Raw genomic sequence first — 23,413 nt, forward strand, 5'->3', positions numbered from 1 at the left:
TATAAGTTTTGTTTGAAGTTCTCATTTTAAATAAGGATTTTGAAATTTTAAATAAGAATGGAACACTGATGGTAAGGAAGATTTAGTCAATTGTCAAAAAGTAAGGGTACTACTTTAAGACAATACTGAAACAGTAGAATTTCCTAAACCTCAGGGGTAGTTTAAAATATTTGCCCTTAACTTTTTTGAGAAGTTTGTCAAAAAAATAAAAATAATCTTATGATTTACAATACAATTCATGATTCGATTGGATTCAACTTTCTCTATGATTTAGAATACGACTACGATTTTCAAAACATTGAATACATCTCTTTAACACCTTCCTTTCCTATTCTTTACTGGTATATTGACAGCAACCCTTAGATAAGAGAAACAAATTCAAAACAATAACAATGCGAAGATTTAACTGGTTCAAGTATCCACTCCATCAAGAAGCCTTTTCCCGACAACCCAACTAGCATTCTTTGCAAGAATTTATTGTTTTCATTTACTGAATGACACTGCAGGGACAGTCAACATTCTCAACAATCTGGACATGATTGAATTGTAATACCTGTGAATTACAACATTGCGAAAGCACAGAGTTTCATCAAACTTCCATGAGGAAATAAAAGAAGATGGTTCCACATTTAAACTTGATTTTCTCTAGATGTAAATTTTCGAAACAAATCCATCTAATTGAATGAAAAAGTTGCATACATAATTGAAACCAAAATAATCATACTAAGTGAAAAACTGACCAGGATCAAAAAACTAGACCGCCCATAACTTGAAAAAAAACCATTGGGCTTTCAGTTCAGCAAACACAACACTGCTCTTTCAGCTCTGACACTCGGTATTTTGAGCATCAGAAATTGGCAACACTGTCAGGGTAATACGGGATGAAACTGGTCTTAAAAAAAAACGACCAATTCCCAGGAAGCAGCTTAGATAAAATATAGCCACTGATACAGCCACAGCCAAAACCGTACACTTATCTACACAACCACCATTATCTCCATCTTCAGTGTCAATTATTCACACCATATTTATCCATTTGGAGCTTGGGATATTACTCAATTTGAACTATACATTTAACTTAGTATCTACATTGGCACTTATCCATGTCCAATCTACCCATCGAACTCCCCCTATTATACTCCATCAAACCCAACTGATGCTAATTCCAATAATTGGTTCACTTAAGATACGAGCTCATGTACAACCTTGCTCCTATATCAAGTGGTTCATCATCCCCCCCAATTGCATGGAGAACAACAGGGATAGTTGAAAGGAGCCGCACTGTCAGAGGAAAAACAGCAGGACCAATTTCACTACCACCTGAAATGACAGGCTCAGAATCTTTGGATGGCACAGAAACAACTCCTTCCTGGGTTGCGCCACCCTCATAATTAACATCTCCAAACGCCTCCCATTCTGGCTTCAGGTCACATGAGCTAATAATCCAAGCAACATCTTCAAGTGCTCGGCATTTACCAGGGCTACCTCTGTTCTGAGAGCGCTTACTTGTACATAAATCAATCACTAATGCAGATGTCATCTCAAGCCACTCTACAGTCAATCCCTCGACTTCATCATAATATATCCTTCGCTCAATCTACAAGCATATAATTATTGTTGTAAGAAACAATTAAAAACTTGAGAAATAAAAAAGATAATTAACTACTTACTGCAAGTTTATGAATATAGATTGACATGAACTTGGGTCCCAGACCCAAAACTCTAGCTTCCGATAAAAAAGCCTGTATTGAACAAAACATAAATTATGAAGGCAGGGACCAAATTTCAAAAGACAAAAATCCAATCTGAATATAATAATAACATGATCCATTTCAGAATTTTATCTACTAGCCAGTTGCTCTGAAATGCATCAAATTCTCCTTAACAAATAAAAATCTGAAGAAGAAGAATAAGAAGAAGAAGCAGAATCAGAAACAGAGTGTACAATAACTTTTTGGATCAATTTCAGCTAGAATACATTTCAATAATTTCGGGGCTTCCTAAAATCAGAAAACTGTGTTTGTACAGCATAATTTAACATGTTAATGTACTTGTAAGTAATGAAAGTGATGGCATGAAACAACAAAGGAGGAGAAGAAATTTATGCTTGTATGAGAAATTAAAATGTGTTTAGCAATATGGCATGAGTCATGGTGAAGAGTACTTGTCTTTTCATGTACTCTTATACTCAAATAATAATATGAGCAAGCATGTGAGGTCTAACTCTTTCATTCAAATTTTTTTCTTCTCTTGTCCTTTCTCTCTTCTTTCTCTACTCCTTTCCTTATCTCTATTGCATGCAACTAACCACTTATTAGAGCATATAGATTAACAGAGAATTTTTCAGACTGATCAACCTGATATCATCATCCTCTATACTGATGATGCCAGCAACTATCAACTGTATGGACAAGGTTTTTTTGGTAATCTTATGGGCAAGGTGAACCTACAAAAGGCAAACCCTGAAATTTGATATAAGGGATTTAGGGATTTCTTTTTACTTTTCATTTTGATTCAATGAAGATGTAAATGTGTAAATTCAAGTATTCTTTTTTTAGATTGGTAGCTGTGAAATTTTATTAATGTTGTAAATTATGTACAAGTATTTATAGTTTTACGTTACTTCCCAAAACAGATTTTCTCTATTGGTCCCCTGTTCAGTTAAAGTACCTGCTAGTTCATTGGCCGATCTGCCCACCCATCTGCAATTTACTTCTACCTCCCTAGTTAAACTTAGTATTCACTCAAAGTCTGCCTATATACTGAGGCCCCTTACTTATTCTTCATCCAACTTACCACAATTTTTGAGTCACCTTCAACCTCAATTTTCTTGAACTTCAGTTGCTTAACCAACTTCAATCCTTGTAAGGTTGTAGAATTGCTGATATCATTGTTCTTATAGGGTCTCCTTGTCCAATAGGGCCGGAAAAAAGAAAAAGAAAAAAAGGAAAAGCTGACAGCACAGCACCAGAATGCATAATATGAAAAGGGAAATGAGCTCTTTTATTAATAGGAGGATATGAACTTCTACAATGTTTACTTAACTGACAAGTAGAACATTCCAATGACAACAAAGACAATGACTTGAACAAGTTTGGAAACAAAATTTTTAATGAAACAAAGGCAAAATGACTCAAACGACAATGCCATAGGTAAATATGGTCTTGTTACAATGACTCTTCTGCAAACCAGACCGACATAAACTGGTGCCTTTAGAAGAATCAAAAGATTAATGGACATCTCTGGAACATGGTAAACATCAGACAAGCTTAAGCCAACAGAAAAGGAGACAACTCCTTGTCTAGAAATAAAAGAACAAGGGCTATGAACATGTTGTGGAAGAAGCAATATTAGCTACATTAAGTCCTTTGTTCTGTTTCCCCCGAAACTTCTTAGGCTTGCCAACCAAATCTCAATAAAACACTTTTGTGTGTCCAGATCTTTTACAATGAATACACCAAAATTTGTCCTTGTCACCTCCTCCCTTCTTCTGTATCTCACCCTTCTTGTTGTCACCCTTAGACAATAAAGAAACCTACTCCCCCTCAGGAGGACTCATAGCAGCCCTTTTAGTTTCTTCATATTGCACCAAAGCAAACACTTTCTCAAGGCCTAGAAGCTCCTTACCACCCAAAATCTGAATCTGAATAGGCCCACAAACAGATTTCAGGCCTGCAAAGAATGCAAACACCCTTTCTTGAGAGAGCAGTTTTCTGTATGCTGTAGGATCCCCTTCACTCCTCCAATCTATAGACTTGTGATCCAGATCCTTCCACATAGAATTAAGAGCAGAATAATGGGCTACAAGGGACTTCTCTCCTTGTTCCAAAGCTTCTGACTCTACTTGAAGTTGGTAGATTTGGAAAAAGCTCCTTTGTTCAGAGTATGTTGACTTGCTTGGTCCCAAATCTCTTGGGCTTTTTCAGCCCACATAAAGTTCTAAGAGCAGGCTGAATAAGAAGAGATGGGAGAAAGAATTTGGGATTTAGTTGAACAACCACTGGAAGATCTAAAGAGGAAGGAGTTGGAAGAAAATAAAACCACAGAGAATGAGGAAAGAAATGATAAGGTAAATGCTATCATAGTGGATGGAAATATGGACAGTGGGGCAGAGATGGAGGCTGAAAAACAGGAAGGAGACACAGCAGAAAAGTTTGTGGAGAAATTGGAGTGTAAGGTGAAGGATTCTAATGACTTAAAAACATATTTAAGACTTAAGAAAACTGAAGAGAAAGTGAGAAAAAGGAAGATGAGTGAGGTAGAGAGGCTAAAGCTTGATGTGGAAGGAGATAGGGAGTTTAGTCAGAGGAAGGGTAGAAAAAGAAGGGGCAAGTAAATCGGTCGTTTGAGGTAGGGGCTACAAAATTAGTTAATCGATGAAAATGATCAGCTGGAATGTTTGAGGATTTGGGAGCGTGAGGAAGAGAGCCATAATAAAAGAAATGCTGAAGGAGAAATCGGATGTTGTTTTGTTGCAAGAGACCAAGCTCTCGACCTTTGATGACAGTTGGGCCATAAGTATTTGGAGGTCTAGGGGAAGAGGTTGGGCAATGTCACCGTCATGGGGATCCTCCGGTGGTATGGTGGTATTATGGAAGAAGAATGTATTGAAAGGAATGGAGGAATTGATGGGGAAGTTTACAATGTCTTAAATTCCGACAAGAGGATGATGGTTTTAACTGGGAGTTAACATGCATTTACGGACCTAATGAGTACAAGGAGAGGAATGAGATGTGGGAAGAACTTGAAGATAATACAGGATTTGTGGGATGGACCATGGTGTATTGGAGACTTCAACGTGATAAGATTTGTTGAGGAGTCTAACAAGGTGAGAAAAGAGTAACCAAAAGCTTGATGAATTTTTTAGTAGAGGAGTAATTAACCCAAGATTAAATTCTACTTTCATTGCCTTGATTCCAAAGAAAGAAGGGAAAATACAACCTAAGGAGTTTATGCCCATCAGCCTAGTTCACAACCTTTGCAAAATTAGTGCTAAGGTTCTATCAAGAAAAAATAAATCAGTGCTTCCTTCTATTATTTCCTTAAATGAAGGAGCCTTTGTCAAGGACAGGCAGATCATCAACCAAATCCTTATTGCTAATGAGAGTGTGGAGGAGCTAAAAAGATTTGGAAAGAAAAGTTTGATTTGCAAGCTCAATCTAGAGAAAGCATATGATTTGATGGATTGGGATTTCTTAGTGAAAGTGATGAGGAACTTTGGATTTGGAGATAGGTGGTACAAGTGGATTAAAGGATGCATTAGTACTTGTCATTACTCAATTTTGTTTAATGGCACAGTAGTTGATAACTTTCTAGCCTTCAGAGGTATTAGACAAGGGGACCCACTCTCTCCTTTTTTATTCACACTAGTAGCTGAAATGCTAGGTATTCTTTTCCAGAGAGCATATGTGAGGGGTTTCATGAGAGGTTGGAGAGTGGGAAGAGAAAGAGTGCCTATTACTCACTTGCAGTTTGCTGATGATACTGTCCTATTTTGTAAGGGAGGTAATCTAAATTCGGTGAGGAATATGAAGGAGGTGATCCAAGTATTTGAGAAAATGACAAATCTGAAAATCCAAACAATTTATTTTTTCCTCAATTGCATTAGTTCAAATAGCTAGTGTGGTGTAAAACATCTTGCATTCTTGATTCTACGAGTCACCTTTGTACCAAGCCCCTCGAGGCAAGTCCAAACAAATCCATGTAGGGTTTTAAACTCTTAATCCTTACACAAAATTAAATCATTTTATAATTGTCTTTTAAGAAGATATTTTTGTGTAAGGATTAAGAATTTAAAATCCTACATGGATTTGTTTGGACTTGCCTCGAGGGGCTTGGTTGGAGGTCCGGGGGTGGAACCCCTAGTCCAGCCTTTTTTTGAAGAATAAGATAAAAATTCATTAGCAAAAGAAAATAGAATACAATAGGAAGGTGATAAGACATCACTCGAAGAGGAAAAAAACCCAAAGAGCCCAACAAAGATCTCAAAAGTCCCATACTAAAAACCCATAAAACCAAAATTGGCAAAAACTTTAAAGCTTTTCTCAAAACAATCTCAAGCACAAGCCAAGAAAACAAACCAAGAAATCCCCATAAGAGCAAAAGCATCTGAACCCACCCCTAAGCAGAAACTTAAACCCTCCTTGCTCCATGACCAAAGCCTCAATCTTCCACCACAAAGTCATCCTCCCAGCTTGAAACATCTTCGTCCCCAGCCCAGCCTTTAGGTTAAAAAAAAAAAAATGGTGTAAAAAATTAAAAAAAAACGCACGCCTGGGCTGAAGAGCAAGGCATAGCCTCTTGAAAGTGCTGCGCCTAGGACCTAGGCAAGGCGCATACCTTAAAATGCGCCTTTTAAATCACTGGTTGTAACTGTTTTAATTAATGAATGAATGCAATCTTCTTCTTTGCTGCTGATTAAGAAAAAGGTAACGAGTGTGACAAACAAAAGAGAAAATAATGAACGATAGTGACATGATGAATAGAAGAGTGTATATTCACATATTAGTTAATTTCATCCATGATTTGCAATATTAGTGAGATTTGGCAAAATTTCCCCAAAATCTCCCCATTTTGCTGGGGGGTAAAATGAAAATTTCCAAGAATCTTTTTTTTAATATCTCCAACAATCTACTGACATGTCAATGATATTTCAGATTCCACTGATGGACTATACCTTTAAAATTTCAAACTTTCGAATATTATTAGAAACTTTCTGGTGTTTTATTAAAATCATCATAATTTAAAAAAAAAAAAACACCTAAAAGTACAAATGGGGATTCAGTGGTTCAATTATTGGCATATTATTTTCATATGATTCACTTAAAAAGTCACTACAATTCAAAAAAGAAGAATTAAAAACATCAACTACAAAAGAGGATTCTCAATCTAAGTAAAACTTTTTAGCAACAAAAAAGACAAGTCAAAATGGCAACTAAATGACATACATAATGAAGACAAGATGGATAAAAGGATAAAAAGGAGATGGAGAGAAAGCTATCTATTTAAGTCTCTTAATCTTCTCTTATTTGATTTATACAATCGTTTGCTATGGTTTTCTAATCCTTAAAATGTGTAAATATACTTCTAAATACTTTAGTGAAATTAGCATAATCTCTTCCAAATTTTCCCATCTCTACATGGAAAAATCTCGATCAATATCAAAACCGCTAACTATAATTTCAGCCAGACTTCGTTGCAATAATTTCAGGCCTTCCTAAAATCATAAGAAGATGATGCAACCCAGAGATCCTAATTCAAATTTATTTTTGCATATCAGACTACAATATGTAAATGTACCCATAGTAATTAAAATGATGGCATAATACAATAAAAGAGAAAATAGTGAATAGTACAGACATGCGAAGGGAAGAATATACACTCACCCTTGCAATAATTGGCTTCCTTGTAACTAAAGCATTTTTTTTATGGACAACAGATTATTTACCGATTAAAAATGAGAAAAGTATCTTCTATTCTATCCATATTCAGTTAATAAATATATTAGGATAAAGGGTATCTGAACAGTTTTTCCATGTGTAAGTTATAGTTTAAAAGCAGATTTTGCACATCTAATGATTATCACCAAGATAACAACACAGAAGCATGAGAACTCTCTTCAAATTTCATATGAAACTTTCTCATATACCCAGAAGGTGGAGGAACATACTTTTAAGGGTGACTGAACATCAATAGCTACCAATGGGAAAGCTAGAATATTGAAAATGAACTTAGAGCAATCACAGTAGAAACATCCAGTAGTAGAACTAGGAAAAGCCATAAGAAAAGTATACGTACATCTTTCCTTTTCAGCAGAACCCACATGTACAGTTTGTCAGCAGCATCTTCAGCATTCCTACTAGATACTTTTCTCTCATTGCAATGAGCAGCAACATCTGAAAGTACTTCTGTAGAGGGAACTCCATACTTCAATGCTGCAGCTAATAATGCTTCCTGGCCTTCTTTGGACTCTATAGCATTTTTATCAAAATAGATATTGGTGAAATAATTCCTTGCAACTGCCTCCTGCTTAATTGATTTAAGCAGTGTCTTTTGTCCCTTCAGGTACATATCTTGAGCTTCTATAACAGCACCCAATGTTCGATGAACCACAATATCAGGATATCTACGCAATGGTGATGTAAAATGCGTATAGAGAGAAACAGCCAATGAATAATGAGACCATTCATTCTCCCTGTCTTTTAATTCTCCACTACAAAAGTACGCAGCCAACTGCATTGGCTTTGAAGCATATGAGATGAGAATATCAAACAATGTAGGGTCATTATTGAGCTTTTCTCTGATCTTTTCCAGTGAATGGTGAAGCTGGCCGGAGGAAGAAGCATCTAATTCTAAACCACGCTTTCTACAAAATGACTCAAAATCTCTTAGCTTCCGTGAATTAGGTTCTGGATGCCTACGCAATAATGCACAACTTGGAAAAGCTCTAGATATGACTTCTGCAACTGTCCTGTTAGCCAGGAGCATGAACTCCTCCACGAGAAAGTTCGAACCCTTCCGCTCGCATAGCATACTGTCATAAGGTATTCCACATTCATCAAACAAGAAAACCAGCTTGGGACTCTCCAAATGCAGTGCCCCACCTTTGAACCTGTTCTCTTTCAAAATCTTGGAAATCTCATGGAGGCTTTTGATAGACCTGATGACATCACACCACTGAAACTGCCCAAGCAATTCTGGACACCCATTTCTGAAGTCATTAGGACTCTCAACATCTACTAATCCATTAATGATATCCTGAGCATGCTCATAGGACATCTTACAACATGAGCGGATAACAGTACGACCTATCCAGCGATCCACTGTTTCCCCAGCAAGATTGATGTCCCAGAAAATAGAGAATGCAAGTCTATCCACCCCAGGAATAAGTGAACCCAAGTTCTCTGAAAGTAGTGAGGGCAACAAAGGTAGCTTATGCTGCAAAAGGTAGACACTAGTAGACCGAATTTGAGCTTCCATGTCCAAAGATGTGTCTGGCAAAACAAAATATGACACATCTGCAATGTGGACACCAACTCTGAAAATGTCAACAGACACCCTTTCAACTGATAAAGCATCATCAAGATCAATGGCAGTAAAAGGATCAATAGTAAATATACAGAGATTTCTGAGATCTTTTCTTCTTTCTATTTCCTCCACAGGCACCTCCCATGGGGTTTTGGGAAGGCAGGATAGAGATTCAGATGAGAATTCAGCACCAGGAATTGCATATTGGAACAAAATAGCGGCAATATTTGATTCAATTTCTCCACCCCGTCCAAGAATATACATGACATGGGCTTCTGGCAGAGTACTTTCTTCCTTCCAATTATCAATTCTTGCAGCCACTAACTCCATCTCAACTGTTGGATCACCCTTCTCCAGTCGTGTCTTCATGCCAATTGGCAAGCTTATAACAGAAACTGTCATTTTAGGAAATTTTGGATCAGTGGGTATCAACTGGATGTATTCCCAACCAGAGAATGATATAGAATTCCTGTTTTTCTTGTTTTCCTTTTTATGCCCTTCCCTATAGGAAAGCCACTTTTTAACACCAAGAAAACCAACAACAGTGTTACGCCGAGGAGATTTTTCAATGACAGCTACTACCCTACCAGTTGGTCGCTTTGATGGGAAAGAATTTATCATGGCACATAACTTTCCTACTGAATTTAAAGGTTCACTCTTGTCAAAGGAACAAACTGTACTTGAAAGGTCAATAATAGAGGAATGACATGCATTTGACCCACAACAATAACTTATAGGTTCGACTCTCAGCTCTGCATCAACAGCTTCGCTAGCAAAGGCTCTGTCCAAATTATGAAATTCCTTCCCAGTAAGGGGAAGACTACTTCCACTATCAGCATCTTCAGACTCAATATCTAGTTTATCCTTCCCTTTGTGGTTATTACCAAGAATATCCATGTCTCCAGGGAGTACATTACAATCATTCATTGGGGTAGATTCATTGAAATGGCCAGCTGACCCTTTGAGCCTGGTCCAAAATGGCAAAGGGTCCAACTGAACTGCCACAACATCTCCTTCAACCTACAAGGGAGAAAACATCACTTAAATAAGAACAAGCAAAAATAAATGAATGAACACAAGCATCTTGACAAAAATGTAGTCACCGGCTACTTTCAAAAGGGGAGATGAAAGAAAATATGTTAGCCCAATAGTTTTATTTGGACTCAGACAAGAATAATGTTGCCCAAATTGCAGATGATATCAAGTAACCAGCATCTCCTGTAACCGCCAATTACAAGCCAATTATCTCCATGAGTTTGGGGCTTGGTATTAGGTAGGCTCCATAGACATTAGACTAGTGAGCCATGAGTGTTATTAGGAACAAGAAAAATTAATGATCCCAATATAAGTGATAAACAGTTTATGTATTTATCCTAATGCAGTTACACCAAATCATTTTTTACTCTGCAGTTACAGATAACTCTAAGCCAACCCCATATGGTTGCAACAAGGATTAATAGGTTGAGAAACAGGTAACTCTAGATGGTTGTTGGCTTGTTATTGGTGGCATCTGTGTCATTGCATATTCCTTTTTCCCTATATGCATGTGCCTCGTTTTGGGTTCTGAAGGGTTGGAGAATGCCAGGATCAAATGGTTCTTTGATTGTAGATGGGCCCTCGCATGATTGTTATGTTTGGAGTAAGACGCTAGATAAATTTTCCAGATATCTGCAAAAACCATTTACAGGATCCAGACTTATATTACAGTGGTAGTTTGTCTTTCTGCAATTTAAGTTCCTACCTGTTGAAAGGACAGAATAAAACATAGCTTCACAGGAAAAGCAAGAAAAATAAATATGTTAATGAGTGGATCATCCTCCCATACAATATGATAAATTATTCAGTTGGCCCATAGATATCTAAGTATTCAGTCACACTTTCTCTCATATACAATTCACTTGCATGTGTTGTGCCTCTACTTGCAGGAAATAGTATTATTTTGGTTTGCTCATTTATCTTGAAGGAAATAGAGGAATTTGGTTTCTCAGATTTTTTTTTCTTTTTATGGATGACTTTAAAGAATTTTATTAGATTTGGTAAAAGAATATTTTGAAGTGTTTTTTGACTTGCACCCCCCTAGCTACACTGAGTAACAAACTCTACATTTTCATTTTTTTATCCCTTTAGTAGGGGTGATCATTCTTGGCCTGGGCCTAGCTTTTTGTGTGCAGGCACAAGTCTGCATCAAGCACGGAAAATTCTAGGCCAGGCTTGGGCCCAACACATAAGGCCTGGCCCAACCCACAATATAATATAACATATATTATTAAATAAATTATATATAATATACATAATATTTTAATATTCAAATATATTTTATTTTATATTAAATGTTTATTATTTAATATAAAATATAAAACTTTTAACATATTAACAAATATTCATGAATTGACACCTGTCAACAAAGAGTCAACACATGTGTCAATGCATGAGTCAACTCAAGTATGAGAGTTGTCCTCCTGACAAGAATAAAAATTGTATGCTTTAACTATGCCAGTTCTAACTTGTGTCTTACACTTACAATCTCAAGCCTGGATCTGAGAGGTTTGAGTGAGGTTGGTAATTGTGTAATCTGTTTCCCAAATTCATATGAAGAATTTTATGCTTTGTATTCGAGACTGAGTGAGTGGAATGCATTATCCAGATATGAAATGCACAACTAGAAATATGGACATAACAAATTGCAAAATACTAACTGAATGAAATTAATAATGGAAAGTAGACTTCCAACTAGTTTCTTTGGGAGAAGCAGCATCAAACCACAAAAATTGCTCCAAACTTACAGCTCTATTTTGAGCCACAGCTCCACTAATGAGCACATCTATTGGTACGCCGTCAATGGTGCAGTATGCCTGACAACATGGAATTATTTAAATTATCTATTCAAAAAATCATTGATCAAGGAATATCAGAAAACATCATGAATGTAGCACAAGGAACAGATGATTAGACTTCATACCTCAACCCGATTATAAGCATTCACATGGAATGATGCTCTAACCACATCACCTCTCTGCAAAAAGGGGAAAAATGCCTATAGTCTTACTCTCATCCAACCATCTTTATATATTCTTAAATATGAGCAAAGAATACACCATAGAAAGGACTACATTGAAATTCATGGTACAACTTACCTCTATGGCTTCATTAACAGTCTCAGCTGACCAGTGAGGATCAAAATACTTTCTCTGCATAACAGCATAACATTTAGGGTTCCGGAGAGGAAAATTTACTTTATTTACAATTGATCCATTTGCCTCTTGATGACATAGTTGCTCTGGACATGATTTAGAATACATTGTTACTCTTGAATCAGATGGAAAGAAATAAGCATCTTGCATACTACCCCCATCAACCATCAATTCCTTATCACGGGTATGCATCGTCAGAAAAGAACAGAAAGAAACATTTGATACCCTGGATGGTCTATTATTTTTCAATGCATGGACATCCGACTGGTATTTCTGTGATGAGGATGCACTCATGGACAAAGCTATGTAACTTGAGGTGCTACCTTCTTCCAATCTAGATGTTTTGCCAAGCATTCCACTAAGTGAACTGTCAATCACTCCTGTAAAAATAGGTGAGAAAAATCAATGAAGAAAAATAAGATACACAGTATATATTCAAAGCCATTGAATCAAAATAAGTATAAGCTTTTTTGATGTAGGAAACATCACAGGTATGTAAACCAAATATAAATTAGAGGAGCAAGCTGGATTAAACAAGTTTCACCACAATGAAATGATAACCTAATGGCTGCTTTCAAGGCAGGCTACCCTAGAGAGACACAAGCTTAGAAGAGAACTGGAAAAGTTGATTCACAAAGAAGAAATATATCAGAGAGAGAAATTAAAGCTATATGAATCAAATAGGGCAATAGAAATACAGCCTATTCCCATGCATATAGGACTAAAGGATAATAAATTGCATATGCAGAGTGCAAGTAGGGGAAGAGGTATTTGATATGCAGGAAGAGATAAAAGTGCAATTAGAAACTTCCATAGAGCCATACACTGGAATGCCAAGAAGAATACGTTTTTTTTTTGGAAAATAGAGAAGTTACGAGGCTTGGAAGAGAAGAAGCAGAATGGGTGCAGAGGGGTTTCGAATCGGAGGAAGTGTGGGGGACAGTGAATAGTATGAATGGGGAGACAGCTCTAGGTTCAGAAAATTTTAATATGAGATTTTCTTAGAAGACGTTGGAGTACAATAACAAACATAATCTTTTGAGGAGCCACATGATCATAAATCATTAGAGATAGATCTAATTCGACCTTCATTACTCTCATCCCAAAGGAACGGCAATGATTAATGATGTTAGGTCAATTAGTATTATCTCCAGTCCTTATAAGATAGTTGCTAATGTGCTGTCATGAAGACTAAAGAAATTGATAGAGAAGGTTGTTAGACCTCATGGTTGAACCAAATAACGTTTGTGGACATTCAATAAATTTTGGAAAGAGTATTACATGCAAGTGAATGCATATATTCAACAATAAAATAAATCCAGGTTTGATAAACCTTTTTTTTAGAAAATGTGACAATTTTATTCAAAAAAGGAGAGATGTACATGAGAGGACGTATAAAAAAAGGGCTACGAAACAAGGAAAAAATAGCCCACTCAAGACATAAGTAAGCTATTTGTACTATACAAAATGTTTCTCTCCTATCCAGATTTAGCTAAAAGAATTAGCCTTTTGATTCAGTTCTCTTGGACTTCACCTATAGCAGCAGCCAAGGGAAAAACAGATAACTCATTAATTTCATGAAGAAAGTGAGCCAGCCTCTCCAAGGCCAGTCCCAGAATTATTAGCCCAGCCAATCACATTACTGGAATCACTCTCGACTAGCAGAGAAGCAGCTTGGGTACCTTTAGCAAATCTGAGGCCCTCAAGAAGAGCCCAAACATCACTTCCATAGGCATCCCTTGCAGAAAAAGGGCCACTAAAAACCCAAGTCAGAATACCATCTGACCTCAAGATGACCCCCCAATTCCAACTTTAATATTATCCAAAATTTTCAAGCTGCCATTGAACTACAAAAACAAAAGGCAGTAAGAGGTCTTGGATCTAGAAATATAATGGGCTGAAGAACCAAAGGGAGGAGCTTAGGATTTCAGCAATATTACTATCAAGATCCCCATAACTGACTCCAGAGAAGCTCTTGTTGGTCAACATCAAAGAGTTTACTTAGAGCTGTCAATGGGTTGGGTCTGGTTCAGGACAGGGTTTACCGGTCCTGAACCAATTAATTATTAATTGGTTCCAATTGATAGACCCATAACCAATCCAATTATTAATTGGGACAATCAGGTCTGACCCGATTAAACCTAATTATAGTTGAGATCTATAATTACCTATGATGATAACAACTTAAAACTGATCTTTGATAATATAAAAGTAGATATTAAAATCAGCAAAAAAGTGTATTTGAATAAGAAAAGAGAGATTGGAAGAAGAGAAATAGAGATTCACAACGGTGGAGAGAAGATGGAAGAAGAGGGAATTGGAGAAGAATGAATTGTGTTCCTTTCCAGACCCATAAATAAGTTTTATTAGAGCAAATCATAATTAATAATGAAATTACATAGATGCCCTTAGTTGGGTGGCAGACTCAATAAACATACAAAGAAGACTGTAACAGGCACAAAAATGAAGACCCACTAACTCAGAAATAAAATGTAATGAAAAGACAAACAAATAATAGAAATTAAGGCCTATTCAGCCCAATATCTCTACACTCCTCAAGCTGGCATAGATGTCAATCATTTTTCTTTTCTGATCGGCAGCATAGATGTCAACCATGCCCAACTTGCTTATATAATGTTGCAACTTCGCCTTGAAACTCCCTTAGTCAAAACATCCACCAACTGTTCCTTAGAAGCAATGAACAAAAAGCAAGCTTCTCCTAATGCTAACTCTAGGACAGGGTTTAACTGGAATCTGGAGTTCAGGAGGGAACTTAAGGATTCCAAATTAGCTAGTGTCTTGTCACTGCTTCAGTTATTAGGAGTTTTTCTGGATCCCAATAAGTTTGACAGGTGAATTTGGACCCTCTCTTCATTTAGATCTTTCTCATGTGCATCTTTCTTTAGGACTTTAACCCTTCCTACTGACAGTCTTGGGCAGCCATTTCTGGTTAAGAAGGTGTGGAGTAAACCCATTCCCCCCAATAAGTTTGACAGGCAAACCCATTCCTGGAACCTCTCAAACCATGCTCAAGAAGACTGTTTAAGTCCATAAAAGGATTTCTTTAGCTTGCATACCTTGCCCTACATCTCCTTACCATACCTACCAAGGAGGAAGAGACATGTATACTTCTTCAATCAAATCCCCATTCAAAAAAGCATTCTTAGCATCAAACCGATATAGGGGCCAATCACAATTCGTTACTAAATATAAGAGAACCCTCATAGAGGTTATTTTAGCCACCAAAGAAAAGGTTTCCATATAATCTTATCTCATACATCTGAGTATAACCCTAGGCAACGAGACGAGCCATATATCTCTCAATAGTACCATCAACATGATACTTAATGGTGTAAACCCTCTTACACCCAACCAGCTCCTTTCATCAGGCAAGTCTACAATGTCTCAGGTAATGTTTTTATAGTATTTCTATTTGAGTCTTCTTAGCATCCCTCCATTATATAGTTGATATAGCTTTTGGTACAGAGTTGGGGATAAATTGAGAAGAAATAAAGGCCAGGATAGAATAAGAAACTAATTTTGATGGGATAGGCAGTGCATTCCTTTTTCCTTTTTGAATTGAAATGGGAAGGTCAAGGTCAGGTTGTGAGATATGTGGCTTAGCAAAAGTAGGAATAGGAAGCTCAGAGTCAACAATAGTCTCAGGTTTAGGGTTGCTTTTAGAATTACTTAGAGTCAAGTGATCAGATTGTCGTGGACATTCAACTTCATGAGTAACCTGTTTGCATCTTATGAACCACTATTGCTAGGATTGCTGCTGAAGAATAGGGGGAGGAGTAGGAATATTGTCACTTAAAGTGGGAAGAGAAGAAGATGAACTAGGAATATCCAAAAAATCAGGAACAAAGAGAACGGAGTCCGATCTTCACTAACACTCTCCCCATGAAGAAAAGGACGAGGTAACTGAAAAAAAAAGTAGACTCAAGAAACGTAACATCCTTAGACACATACCATTGGCCAAAGTGAGAATCAAAGCACATGTACCCATTTTGGACTGGAGAGTAACCCAGAAAAACACACTTGATGGACTTAGGATCAAGTTTGAGGCAATGGCTCAAATCATAAACAAAGCAATTACAATCAAAGACTTTGAGAGAAAGACAAAAAACGAGATCATTAGGAAAAAAAAAAGTTGATAAGGAGATTGAGGGTGAAGGCTCTATAAAGGAAGTCTATTAATGAGATGTATCACTACTTCAACTACATCTCCCCAAAAATGAGTAGGCACATCTAGAAAAGTAGCACTCTGGCAACTTCAACCACATGCCTATTTTTCTCTCCGATACACCATGTGGAGTATGGGAACATGAGCTTTGATGACTTGCCTTATTTTCGTCAAGGAAGAATTATAGATGCTTATAAACGTACTCAACATTGTCAAAACTTATTATCTTGATGTTCCTCTCAAATTGAGTTTCCACCATTCTAAAATCTCTACTCTTCATCAAATATAGCTATGTGTATCGAGAGTAATAATCAATGAACAAGATAAAGTAGTTATAGCCACCTATACAAGGAATAGAATATGGGCCCCAAACATCAATATGTATCAAGCTAAAAGCAACATCACTTTTTCTATTGCTTGCAAAATATGTAGTCTTACATTGCTTTGATAGATGACAAACTTCACATTGCAAATTCAAATTGGACACAAACTAACACAAGTTTGGAAACAAAAACTTAATGAACTTAAAAGGCACATGACCAAGATGGAAATTCCACAACTTCAAAAAGATTCAAATTTTCACTTTGAAATGTCTCGTTATGGCATAATAATCCTTGCTCAGGAGCTTGATCAAAAAGGTAAACTCCATCAGCTTCATGTCCAGATTTTTGTGCAATTATGTAATTTGGTAAGAGAGCTAATAGATAAACAATTTTTGTGCAACTAAAGAACATGATGGATTGAGCTCAGTGTAGAGAGAGTGAGCTGAATGGGCCCTAGTATCTGTTTTTATGTTTAAGTAGTATGTTATTTGTTTTGTATGTTAATGGGCCTGTCTTTATGGGCCTGTTAACCTCTTTTATACGTTCTTGCTTAGCTGGCCGCCCACTTAGGGGCAGACTTGTAATTAACCTAGTTAATGAAGATTAATAAAAGAATTAGTGAAGGGTGAGAGGAGATTATCGAACTCCTCCTTCTTTCTCCCTTATTCTCTATATTTTTCTTCTGAAATATTTTACTGTTCTTTTATTGGACTAAATCACATCTCTCAGGAAAAGATTATGAGTGAGTTTGACACCCAGACCCAAGATTGGAGTTGAAGATCCATCAACTATAGTGATATTACCTTTCCCTGTCCTATAACCTTCTATGCCCTACCTATTACTCTTTTCTTGCTTTTGTTTCTACCCATGTGATTCCCAGGTCTGTGTCAGAAGCCCTATCCAAACCTGAATGAAGGGATGCTATGATGACTAAACTAGATGCTTTTCATAAGAACCATACCTGGGATATTGTGGATTTGCCTAAAGGGAAGGAACCAATGGATTGTAAATGGGTGTTCACTATTAAGTATCATTTCGATGGAACTATTAAGAGATTTAAGGCTAGATTGGTTGCTAAAGGCTACACTCAGATGTATGGTATTGATTACCTTGAGACTTTTGCTCTTGTGGCTAAGATGACTTCAGTTCGAGTTTTATCGTCTCTAACTGCTACTTTTGACTAGCCCCCCCCCACCAGTTTGATGTTAAAAATGCCTTGTTGAATGGAAACCTACATGAAGAGGTCTATATGTCTTTGCCTCCAGGGTGTATGGAAAGGAAATGCAAGGGAAGGTGTGTAAATTGCAAAATCCATTTATGATATCAAACTGTCTCCTCAAACATGGTTTGAGAGATTTAGAGATGCCCTTGTCTCTTTTGGTTACACACAAACTCAATCTGACCATCCTTTGTTTCTGAAACGAAGTAACTCCTTGGTAACTCCTTAGTGACACCCAAGAAGTGATTAAACTCAAAAGATTTCTTAACTCTGAATTTTTTTATCAAGGATTTGGGGGATCTCAGATATTTCTTGGGAATTGAAGTTGCTAGATCTAAGGATGGTATCTTTATTTCTCAATGCAAGTACATTCTTGACCTCCTTGCAAAGATTGGTAAACTTGGTGTTAAATCGGCTTCCACCCCTATAGACCTCAATCATAAGCTCTCTACTATTGATGGTGAACTGTTGTCTGATAGGGGAGTGTTTCAGAGACTGCTAGGAAAGTTGTTATATCTCTGCATGACTCGGCTAGAAATTTCCTATGCAATGACTGTTATTAGTCAGTTTATGCATTCTCCCAGAGATACACATTTGGGTGCTACAGAAAGAGTTTTGTCTTACTTGAAATGCACTCTAGGGAAAGGTATTTTGTTTGCCAAGTATGGACACATGAATCTGGAGGCATACATTGATGCTAATTAGGCTGGATGTATTGATGATAAGAGATCCACCTCAGGATATTGTGCTTTGGTGGCAGGGAACATTTTCTCATGGAGGAGTAAGAAACAACATATAGTGGCTAGATCCTCAACTGAAGTAGAGTACAGGGCAATGGCACATGGAGTGTCATAATTACTATGGATGAGATCACTTTTGGAAGAGTTGGGTATTGACAATGAAAAGCCAATGATTCTCTACTATGACGACTAGGCAGCTATCAACACTACACATAATCCTATTCAACATTACAAAACTAAGCGCATAGAGGTTGATAAACATTTTATATGGGAGAGAGTTTCTTTAGGGGAAGTTTGCTTTCCATTTATCTCTTCAAAAGAGCAGTTGGTTGACGTTTTGACCAAAGGTATTTCAAAAGGGAAGATAACACACTATATAAGCAAGCTGAGCATGATTGACATCTATGCTCAGCTTGAGGGGGAGTGTAGAGAGATTAGGCTGAACGGGCCCTAGTATCTGTTTTTATGTTTTAGTAGTATGTTATTTGTTTTGCATGTTAGTGGGCCTGTCTTCATGGGCTTGTTAACCTCTTTTATAAGTTCTTTCTTAGCTGGCCTCCCACTTAAGGGCAAACTTGTAATTAACCTAGTTAATGAAGATTAATAAAAGAATTAGTGAGGGGTGAGAGGAGATTATCGAACTCCTCATTTCTCCCCTCTTCTCCATCTTTTTCTTCTTTTCTCCTATAATCTGAAATATTTTACTGTTCGTTTATTGGATTGAATCACATCTCTCAGGAAAAGATTATGAGTGATCTTGACACCCAGACCCAAGATTGGAGTTTTAGATCATCAACTATAGTGATATTACCTTTCCCTAAAGCCAATTTATAGGAGGTGAAGTGAGAAGGCAAACCAATCATGTGTGCATTAGCTCTAGAATCCACAACCTAAAAGCTAGGAGAGGAAGATTAACAAGCAAGTACCATACCTGATTTAGCCAAAGCATTGAAAGGATTACTAGAGCCAGTTGTTAATGTTGTTCATTCATTCATTGCAATAAAATATCTTCTTAAAAGGCAATGAAAGTTATAAATTCATTATTTTTTGTGTGAGAACTAAGAATTTAACACTTGACATGGACTTGTTTGGGCTTGCCTCAAGGGGTGTGGCACGAGGTCCGGGGGTGGAGCCCCTGGTCCAACCGTTATGTTCAAAAAAAGCAAAAAAGCATCAATTTTTCAAAAGGCGCACGCCTGGGCTAAGGGACAAGGCACACCAGGCGTGTTGTTATGGGCCTGAGAATAGGATCTCGTCACGGGTCGGTCCACGAGGAAAACCTCTTGTTTTCCCTTGTTCCTCCCTTCTCTTGATGAACCTATCTTGGCGCCCTAATGGTGATTTGTTCAAGAGATCACCTTACTCTCCTTGCTCTCTTTCTTGACTGAAATTTTCGATGGTTTTATTCAATATTCTCAGCTCCTTAAATAGGAGATTGCAAGAGATAAGAGTCCTACTTTTAGGAAGACTTGCTAATTAGGAAGACTCCCTACTAATCTATCCTACTGAACTGATAAGATAAGATAAGAATGAATTGATAAGATAAGATAAGACTCCCTTAATCTATCCTACTGAATTGATAAGATAAGATAAGACTGAACTGATAAGATAAGATAAGATAAGATAGGATGAGAACACTAAATTGTTGCTGCTGAGAACACTAAATTACTACTGCTGCTGTCGGCGCCCACATCATTACTCCCCTCCTGGACTATGAGCTTGTCCTCAAGCTCGAATTCAGGATGGGTGTCTTGGAACACAGTCAAAGGAATCCCAGATAGGTGGAATGATTTTGCCCTCCTGGATCGGGTTCCAATGAAGAGGGTTCATCCTCAGACAGCTGTAGTGAGATACCAAGATTTGACCATGCATAGCTGCATTCTTTGTCGCGGGCAACTGCAGCCTTAAGGTACTTCTGAGATGTCTTGAACTATAGAGTACAAAGATTGTGAACGCCAGGCTGGTGCCACTGAACTGCATCATCTGGATCCTCTTCTATTGCCTGTTTTAGTGTGTACAGAGCTCGCTTTTCCACTTCCGTCAAATCATTATGTCCAGTTTCAAACGTTGCTGCAATTTCATGCTGAGCCTTGTGAACCATGGCAAGTCCTGCCCATGCTATCCGAAGCTCAATTGTTGCAGAGTCCCCTTCTCTGAGCATTGAAGCCATTTCATTCGCAGCCCATGAAAGTTGTTCAGTGGGATCTTGAGACCTTTCTGCATCCTTGATACGATGAAGCGCAACAGCATATCGAGTTGACATGCAATTAGGCTCCAGCTTTGCTGCCTTCTCCAGGCACTTTCCAGCACTTCTATGATCACCAGCCAAATAGTATGCATTAGCAAGATTCACCCAGATATGTGCAGCCCTAGGATCTGATCTGACTGCAGCTAACAAACACTCTTTTGCAACATTTTCAGCCGCAACATGAGGCATACAAGCTCCTTCACCAGCGATGATGACCTTGGAGTAGTTTCTCTTATTCTTCTTTGAACTCTCGTCGATGGAATCCTCGACGACACTGGATTCTTGCTTAATCGGAACATTCTGGGTGTTGCTAACCTGCGCTAGGGCAACGACCTGCTGCTCGCCGGACGATTCTGCCATGTCTGGTCGGCGGCCGGTTGCGGTTGTAGCCTCTTCCGGGTTCCTTTCCTTGCTAGAAAAGAACAACTCCATCAAGCGCCTTAATTCTCGAACGTCGTCCTTGATCTCGCGCACCCCCTTGCTGTTTTCCACGAGTTTGTGCTCCAGATCATTAACCCTAGACGTCAATTGCTCAAAGTCACCCATGACGCCTTGCTCTGATACCAAATGTTATGGGCCCGAGAATAGGATCTCGTCACGGGTCGGTCCACGGGGAAAACCTCCTATTTTCCCTTGTTCCTCACTACTCTTGATAAACCTATCTTGGCGCCCTAATGGTGATTTGTCCAAGAGATCACCTTACTCTCCTTGCTCTCTTTCTTGACTGAAATTTTCGATGGTTTTATTCAATATTCTCAACTCCTTAAATAGGAGATTACAAGAGATAAGAGTCCTACCTTTTAGGAAGACTCCTTGCTAATTAGGAAGACTCCCTACTAATCTATCCTACTGAACTGATAAGATAAGATAAGACTGAACTGATAAGATAAGATAAGACTCCCTTAATCTATCCTACTGAACTAATAAGATAAGATAAGACTGAACTGATAAGATAAGATAAGACTCCCTTAATCTATCCTAATGAACTGATAAGATAAGATAAGACTCCCTTAATCTATCCTACTGAACTGATAAGATAAGATAAGACTGAACTGATAAGATAAGATAAGATAGGATGAGAACACTAAATTGTTGCTGCTGAGAACACTAAATTACTGCTGCTGCTGCCAGCGCCCACATCACGTGCGCCTTTTGAAAGGGCTGCGCCTAGGACCTAGGCGAGGCGCATACCCTAAAATGTGTCTCAGGCACACCTTTTAAATCACTGATCACAACAATGCTCCTATCCCCCTCTCCCTATACCAAGTAGTATGCAATGGCAAGGGAAACAACATCTGCAATCAAGATGTGTTGCCAAGTAAAATCATATTCAACATACAAACCTACCAAGAAATCAAACACTCTGCTCTTCTCGACATACTTTCAGCACTATTCACCATCCTCAAGATTCTTCCACTCCAAGGCCTCCAGATGGTCCATTGCTTCCCAAAGAGATTGTAAGGAAGAGAAGTACATAGCCACAATCCTCTCCCTCTGATGCAGATTGCAGGCTTCCCTTTGGAATTGGTAGACTCGAGTTGTATTTCTAACCTGGGAGTACACGGTAGTAACACAACGTCAAATATCCTTGGTAGTGGTGAAAAACATGTAGTTGTGAGCAATATGTGGCTACATCGAATAGACTAGCCATGACATCAGCAATGAATTATTTTATTCCCACTTGGCTAACTTGGGGTCATCAGATTTTGGCTTCACCTCCTTGCCTATAATGAATCTCAACTTACCCCTTCCTCTAATGGTAAGTTTGGCTTATTAAGACCACTCTAGAAAATTGGTTCCAATAAGTTTTACAGTGGTTATCATAGCACTGGAAGCATCCACATCACCTAGGAGCACTCCAAAAACCATTTACACTTCCTTAGGCGATTCCATTAGACTTGGACTAGCAACTTGACAGCCTTATAGAACTCCAACAACCAATCAGCACGCAATACACCCACCAGAATAGGTGAACACTCGATTGGAAGCCAACGAGAGGCCAAAAGCAAAGCTAGAAGCAATATAGGTGCTATACAGGAGAAGAGTAAAATCACCCAAAAAATAACCAAGGTTCAGAAAAATGTGGAACCACTTCCCATACCCCAAGAAAAGTAAAACAACCTGAGGACAACAGGTCTTAAGCAAGAACCAACCTCAAATGGGAAGAGAAAACCCCAAACATTGAACCTGTATTTTTTTGTAATTTTTTATTGAAAAGTCCAGGAAAAGCATAGAAGTATCCAAAGGAGATGAGACCCATACCAAAATCTTCCTAAAATCAGGGTGCACAAAACTGAACCAGATTCAAGGGTTGCCATCAGCACTTTATAGAGTGCTGATATCATCTAGCAGTGGTCTGACATCAACAAATCTTCCTGTGTTCAAGGGTCAGAAAAGGAAGCTCTTCCAAGATTCCAACCTACACATGAATATTGTGGGAAGAAGGTTTCGGAGAATAGGGTGTTAGGGTGCATTACTA

General features: G+C 37.9%; 1 protein-coding gene across 7 annotated transcripts in view; it reads right to left on the reverse strand.

Annotated features, from left to right (window-relative positions):
• Positions 1 to 255: 255 nt before the first annotated feature.
• LOC104609667 (DIS3-like exonuclease 2) overlaps positions 256 to 23,413 on the reverse strand; it is a 28,011-nt gene continuing 4,853 nt past the window's right edge. For 2 of the 7 annotated variants that reach the window (XM_010276034.3, XM_010276035.2), the window contains 7 exons: positions 12,542 to 12,598; positions 12,162 to 12,304; positions 11,987 to 12,040; positions 11,811 to 11,879; positions 7,798 to 10,047; positions 1,671 to 1,742; positions 657 to 1,597 (listed from right to left, as the gene is read on the reverse strand). In XM_010276034.3, the coding sequence (XP_010274336.2) occupies positions 1,178 to 1,597; positions 1,671 to 1,742; positions 7,798 to 10,047; positions 11,811 to 11,879; positions 11,987 to 12,040; positions 12,162 to 12,304; positions 12,542 to 12,598 (3,065 nt within the window). In that variant the 3' untranslated portion in view covers positions 657 to 1,177. Of the gene's footprint in view, positions 554 to 656; positions 1,598 to 1,670; positions 1,743 to 7,797; positions 10,048 to 11,810; positions 11,880 to 11,986; positions 12,041 to 12,161; positions 12,599 to 23,413 lie in introns of those variants that run through there. The other 5 variants (XM_010276031.3, XM_010276032.2, XR_016082176.1 and 2 more) reach the window with 4 other exon arrangements.

This window comes from Nelumbo nucifera, chromosome 1 (genome assembly GCF_055504915.1).
Source record: "Nelumbo nucifera cultivar China Antique chromosome 1, China Antique-T2T, whole genome shotgun sequence".
Taxonomy (NCBI): domain Eukaryota; kingdom Viridiplantae; phylum Streptophyta; class Magnoliopsida; order Proteales; family Nelumbonaceae; genus Nelumbo; species Nelumbo nucifera.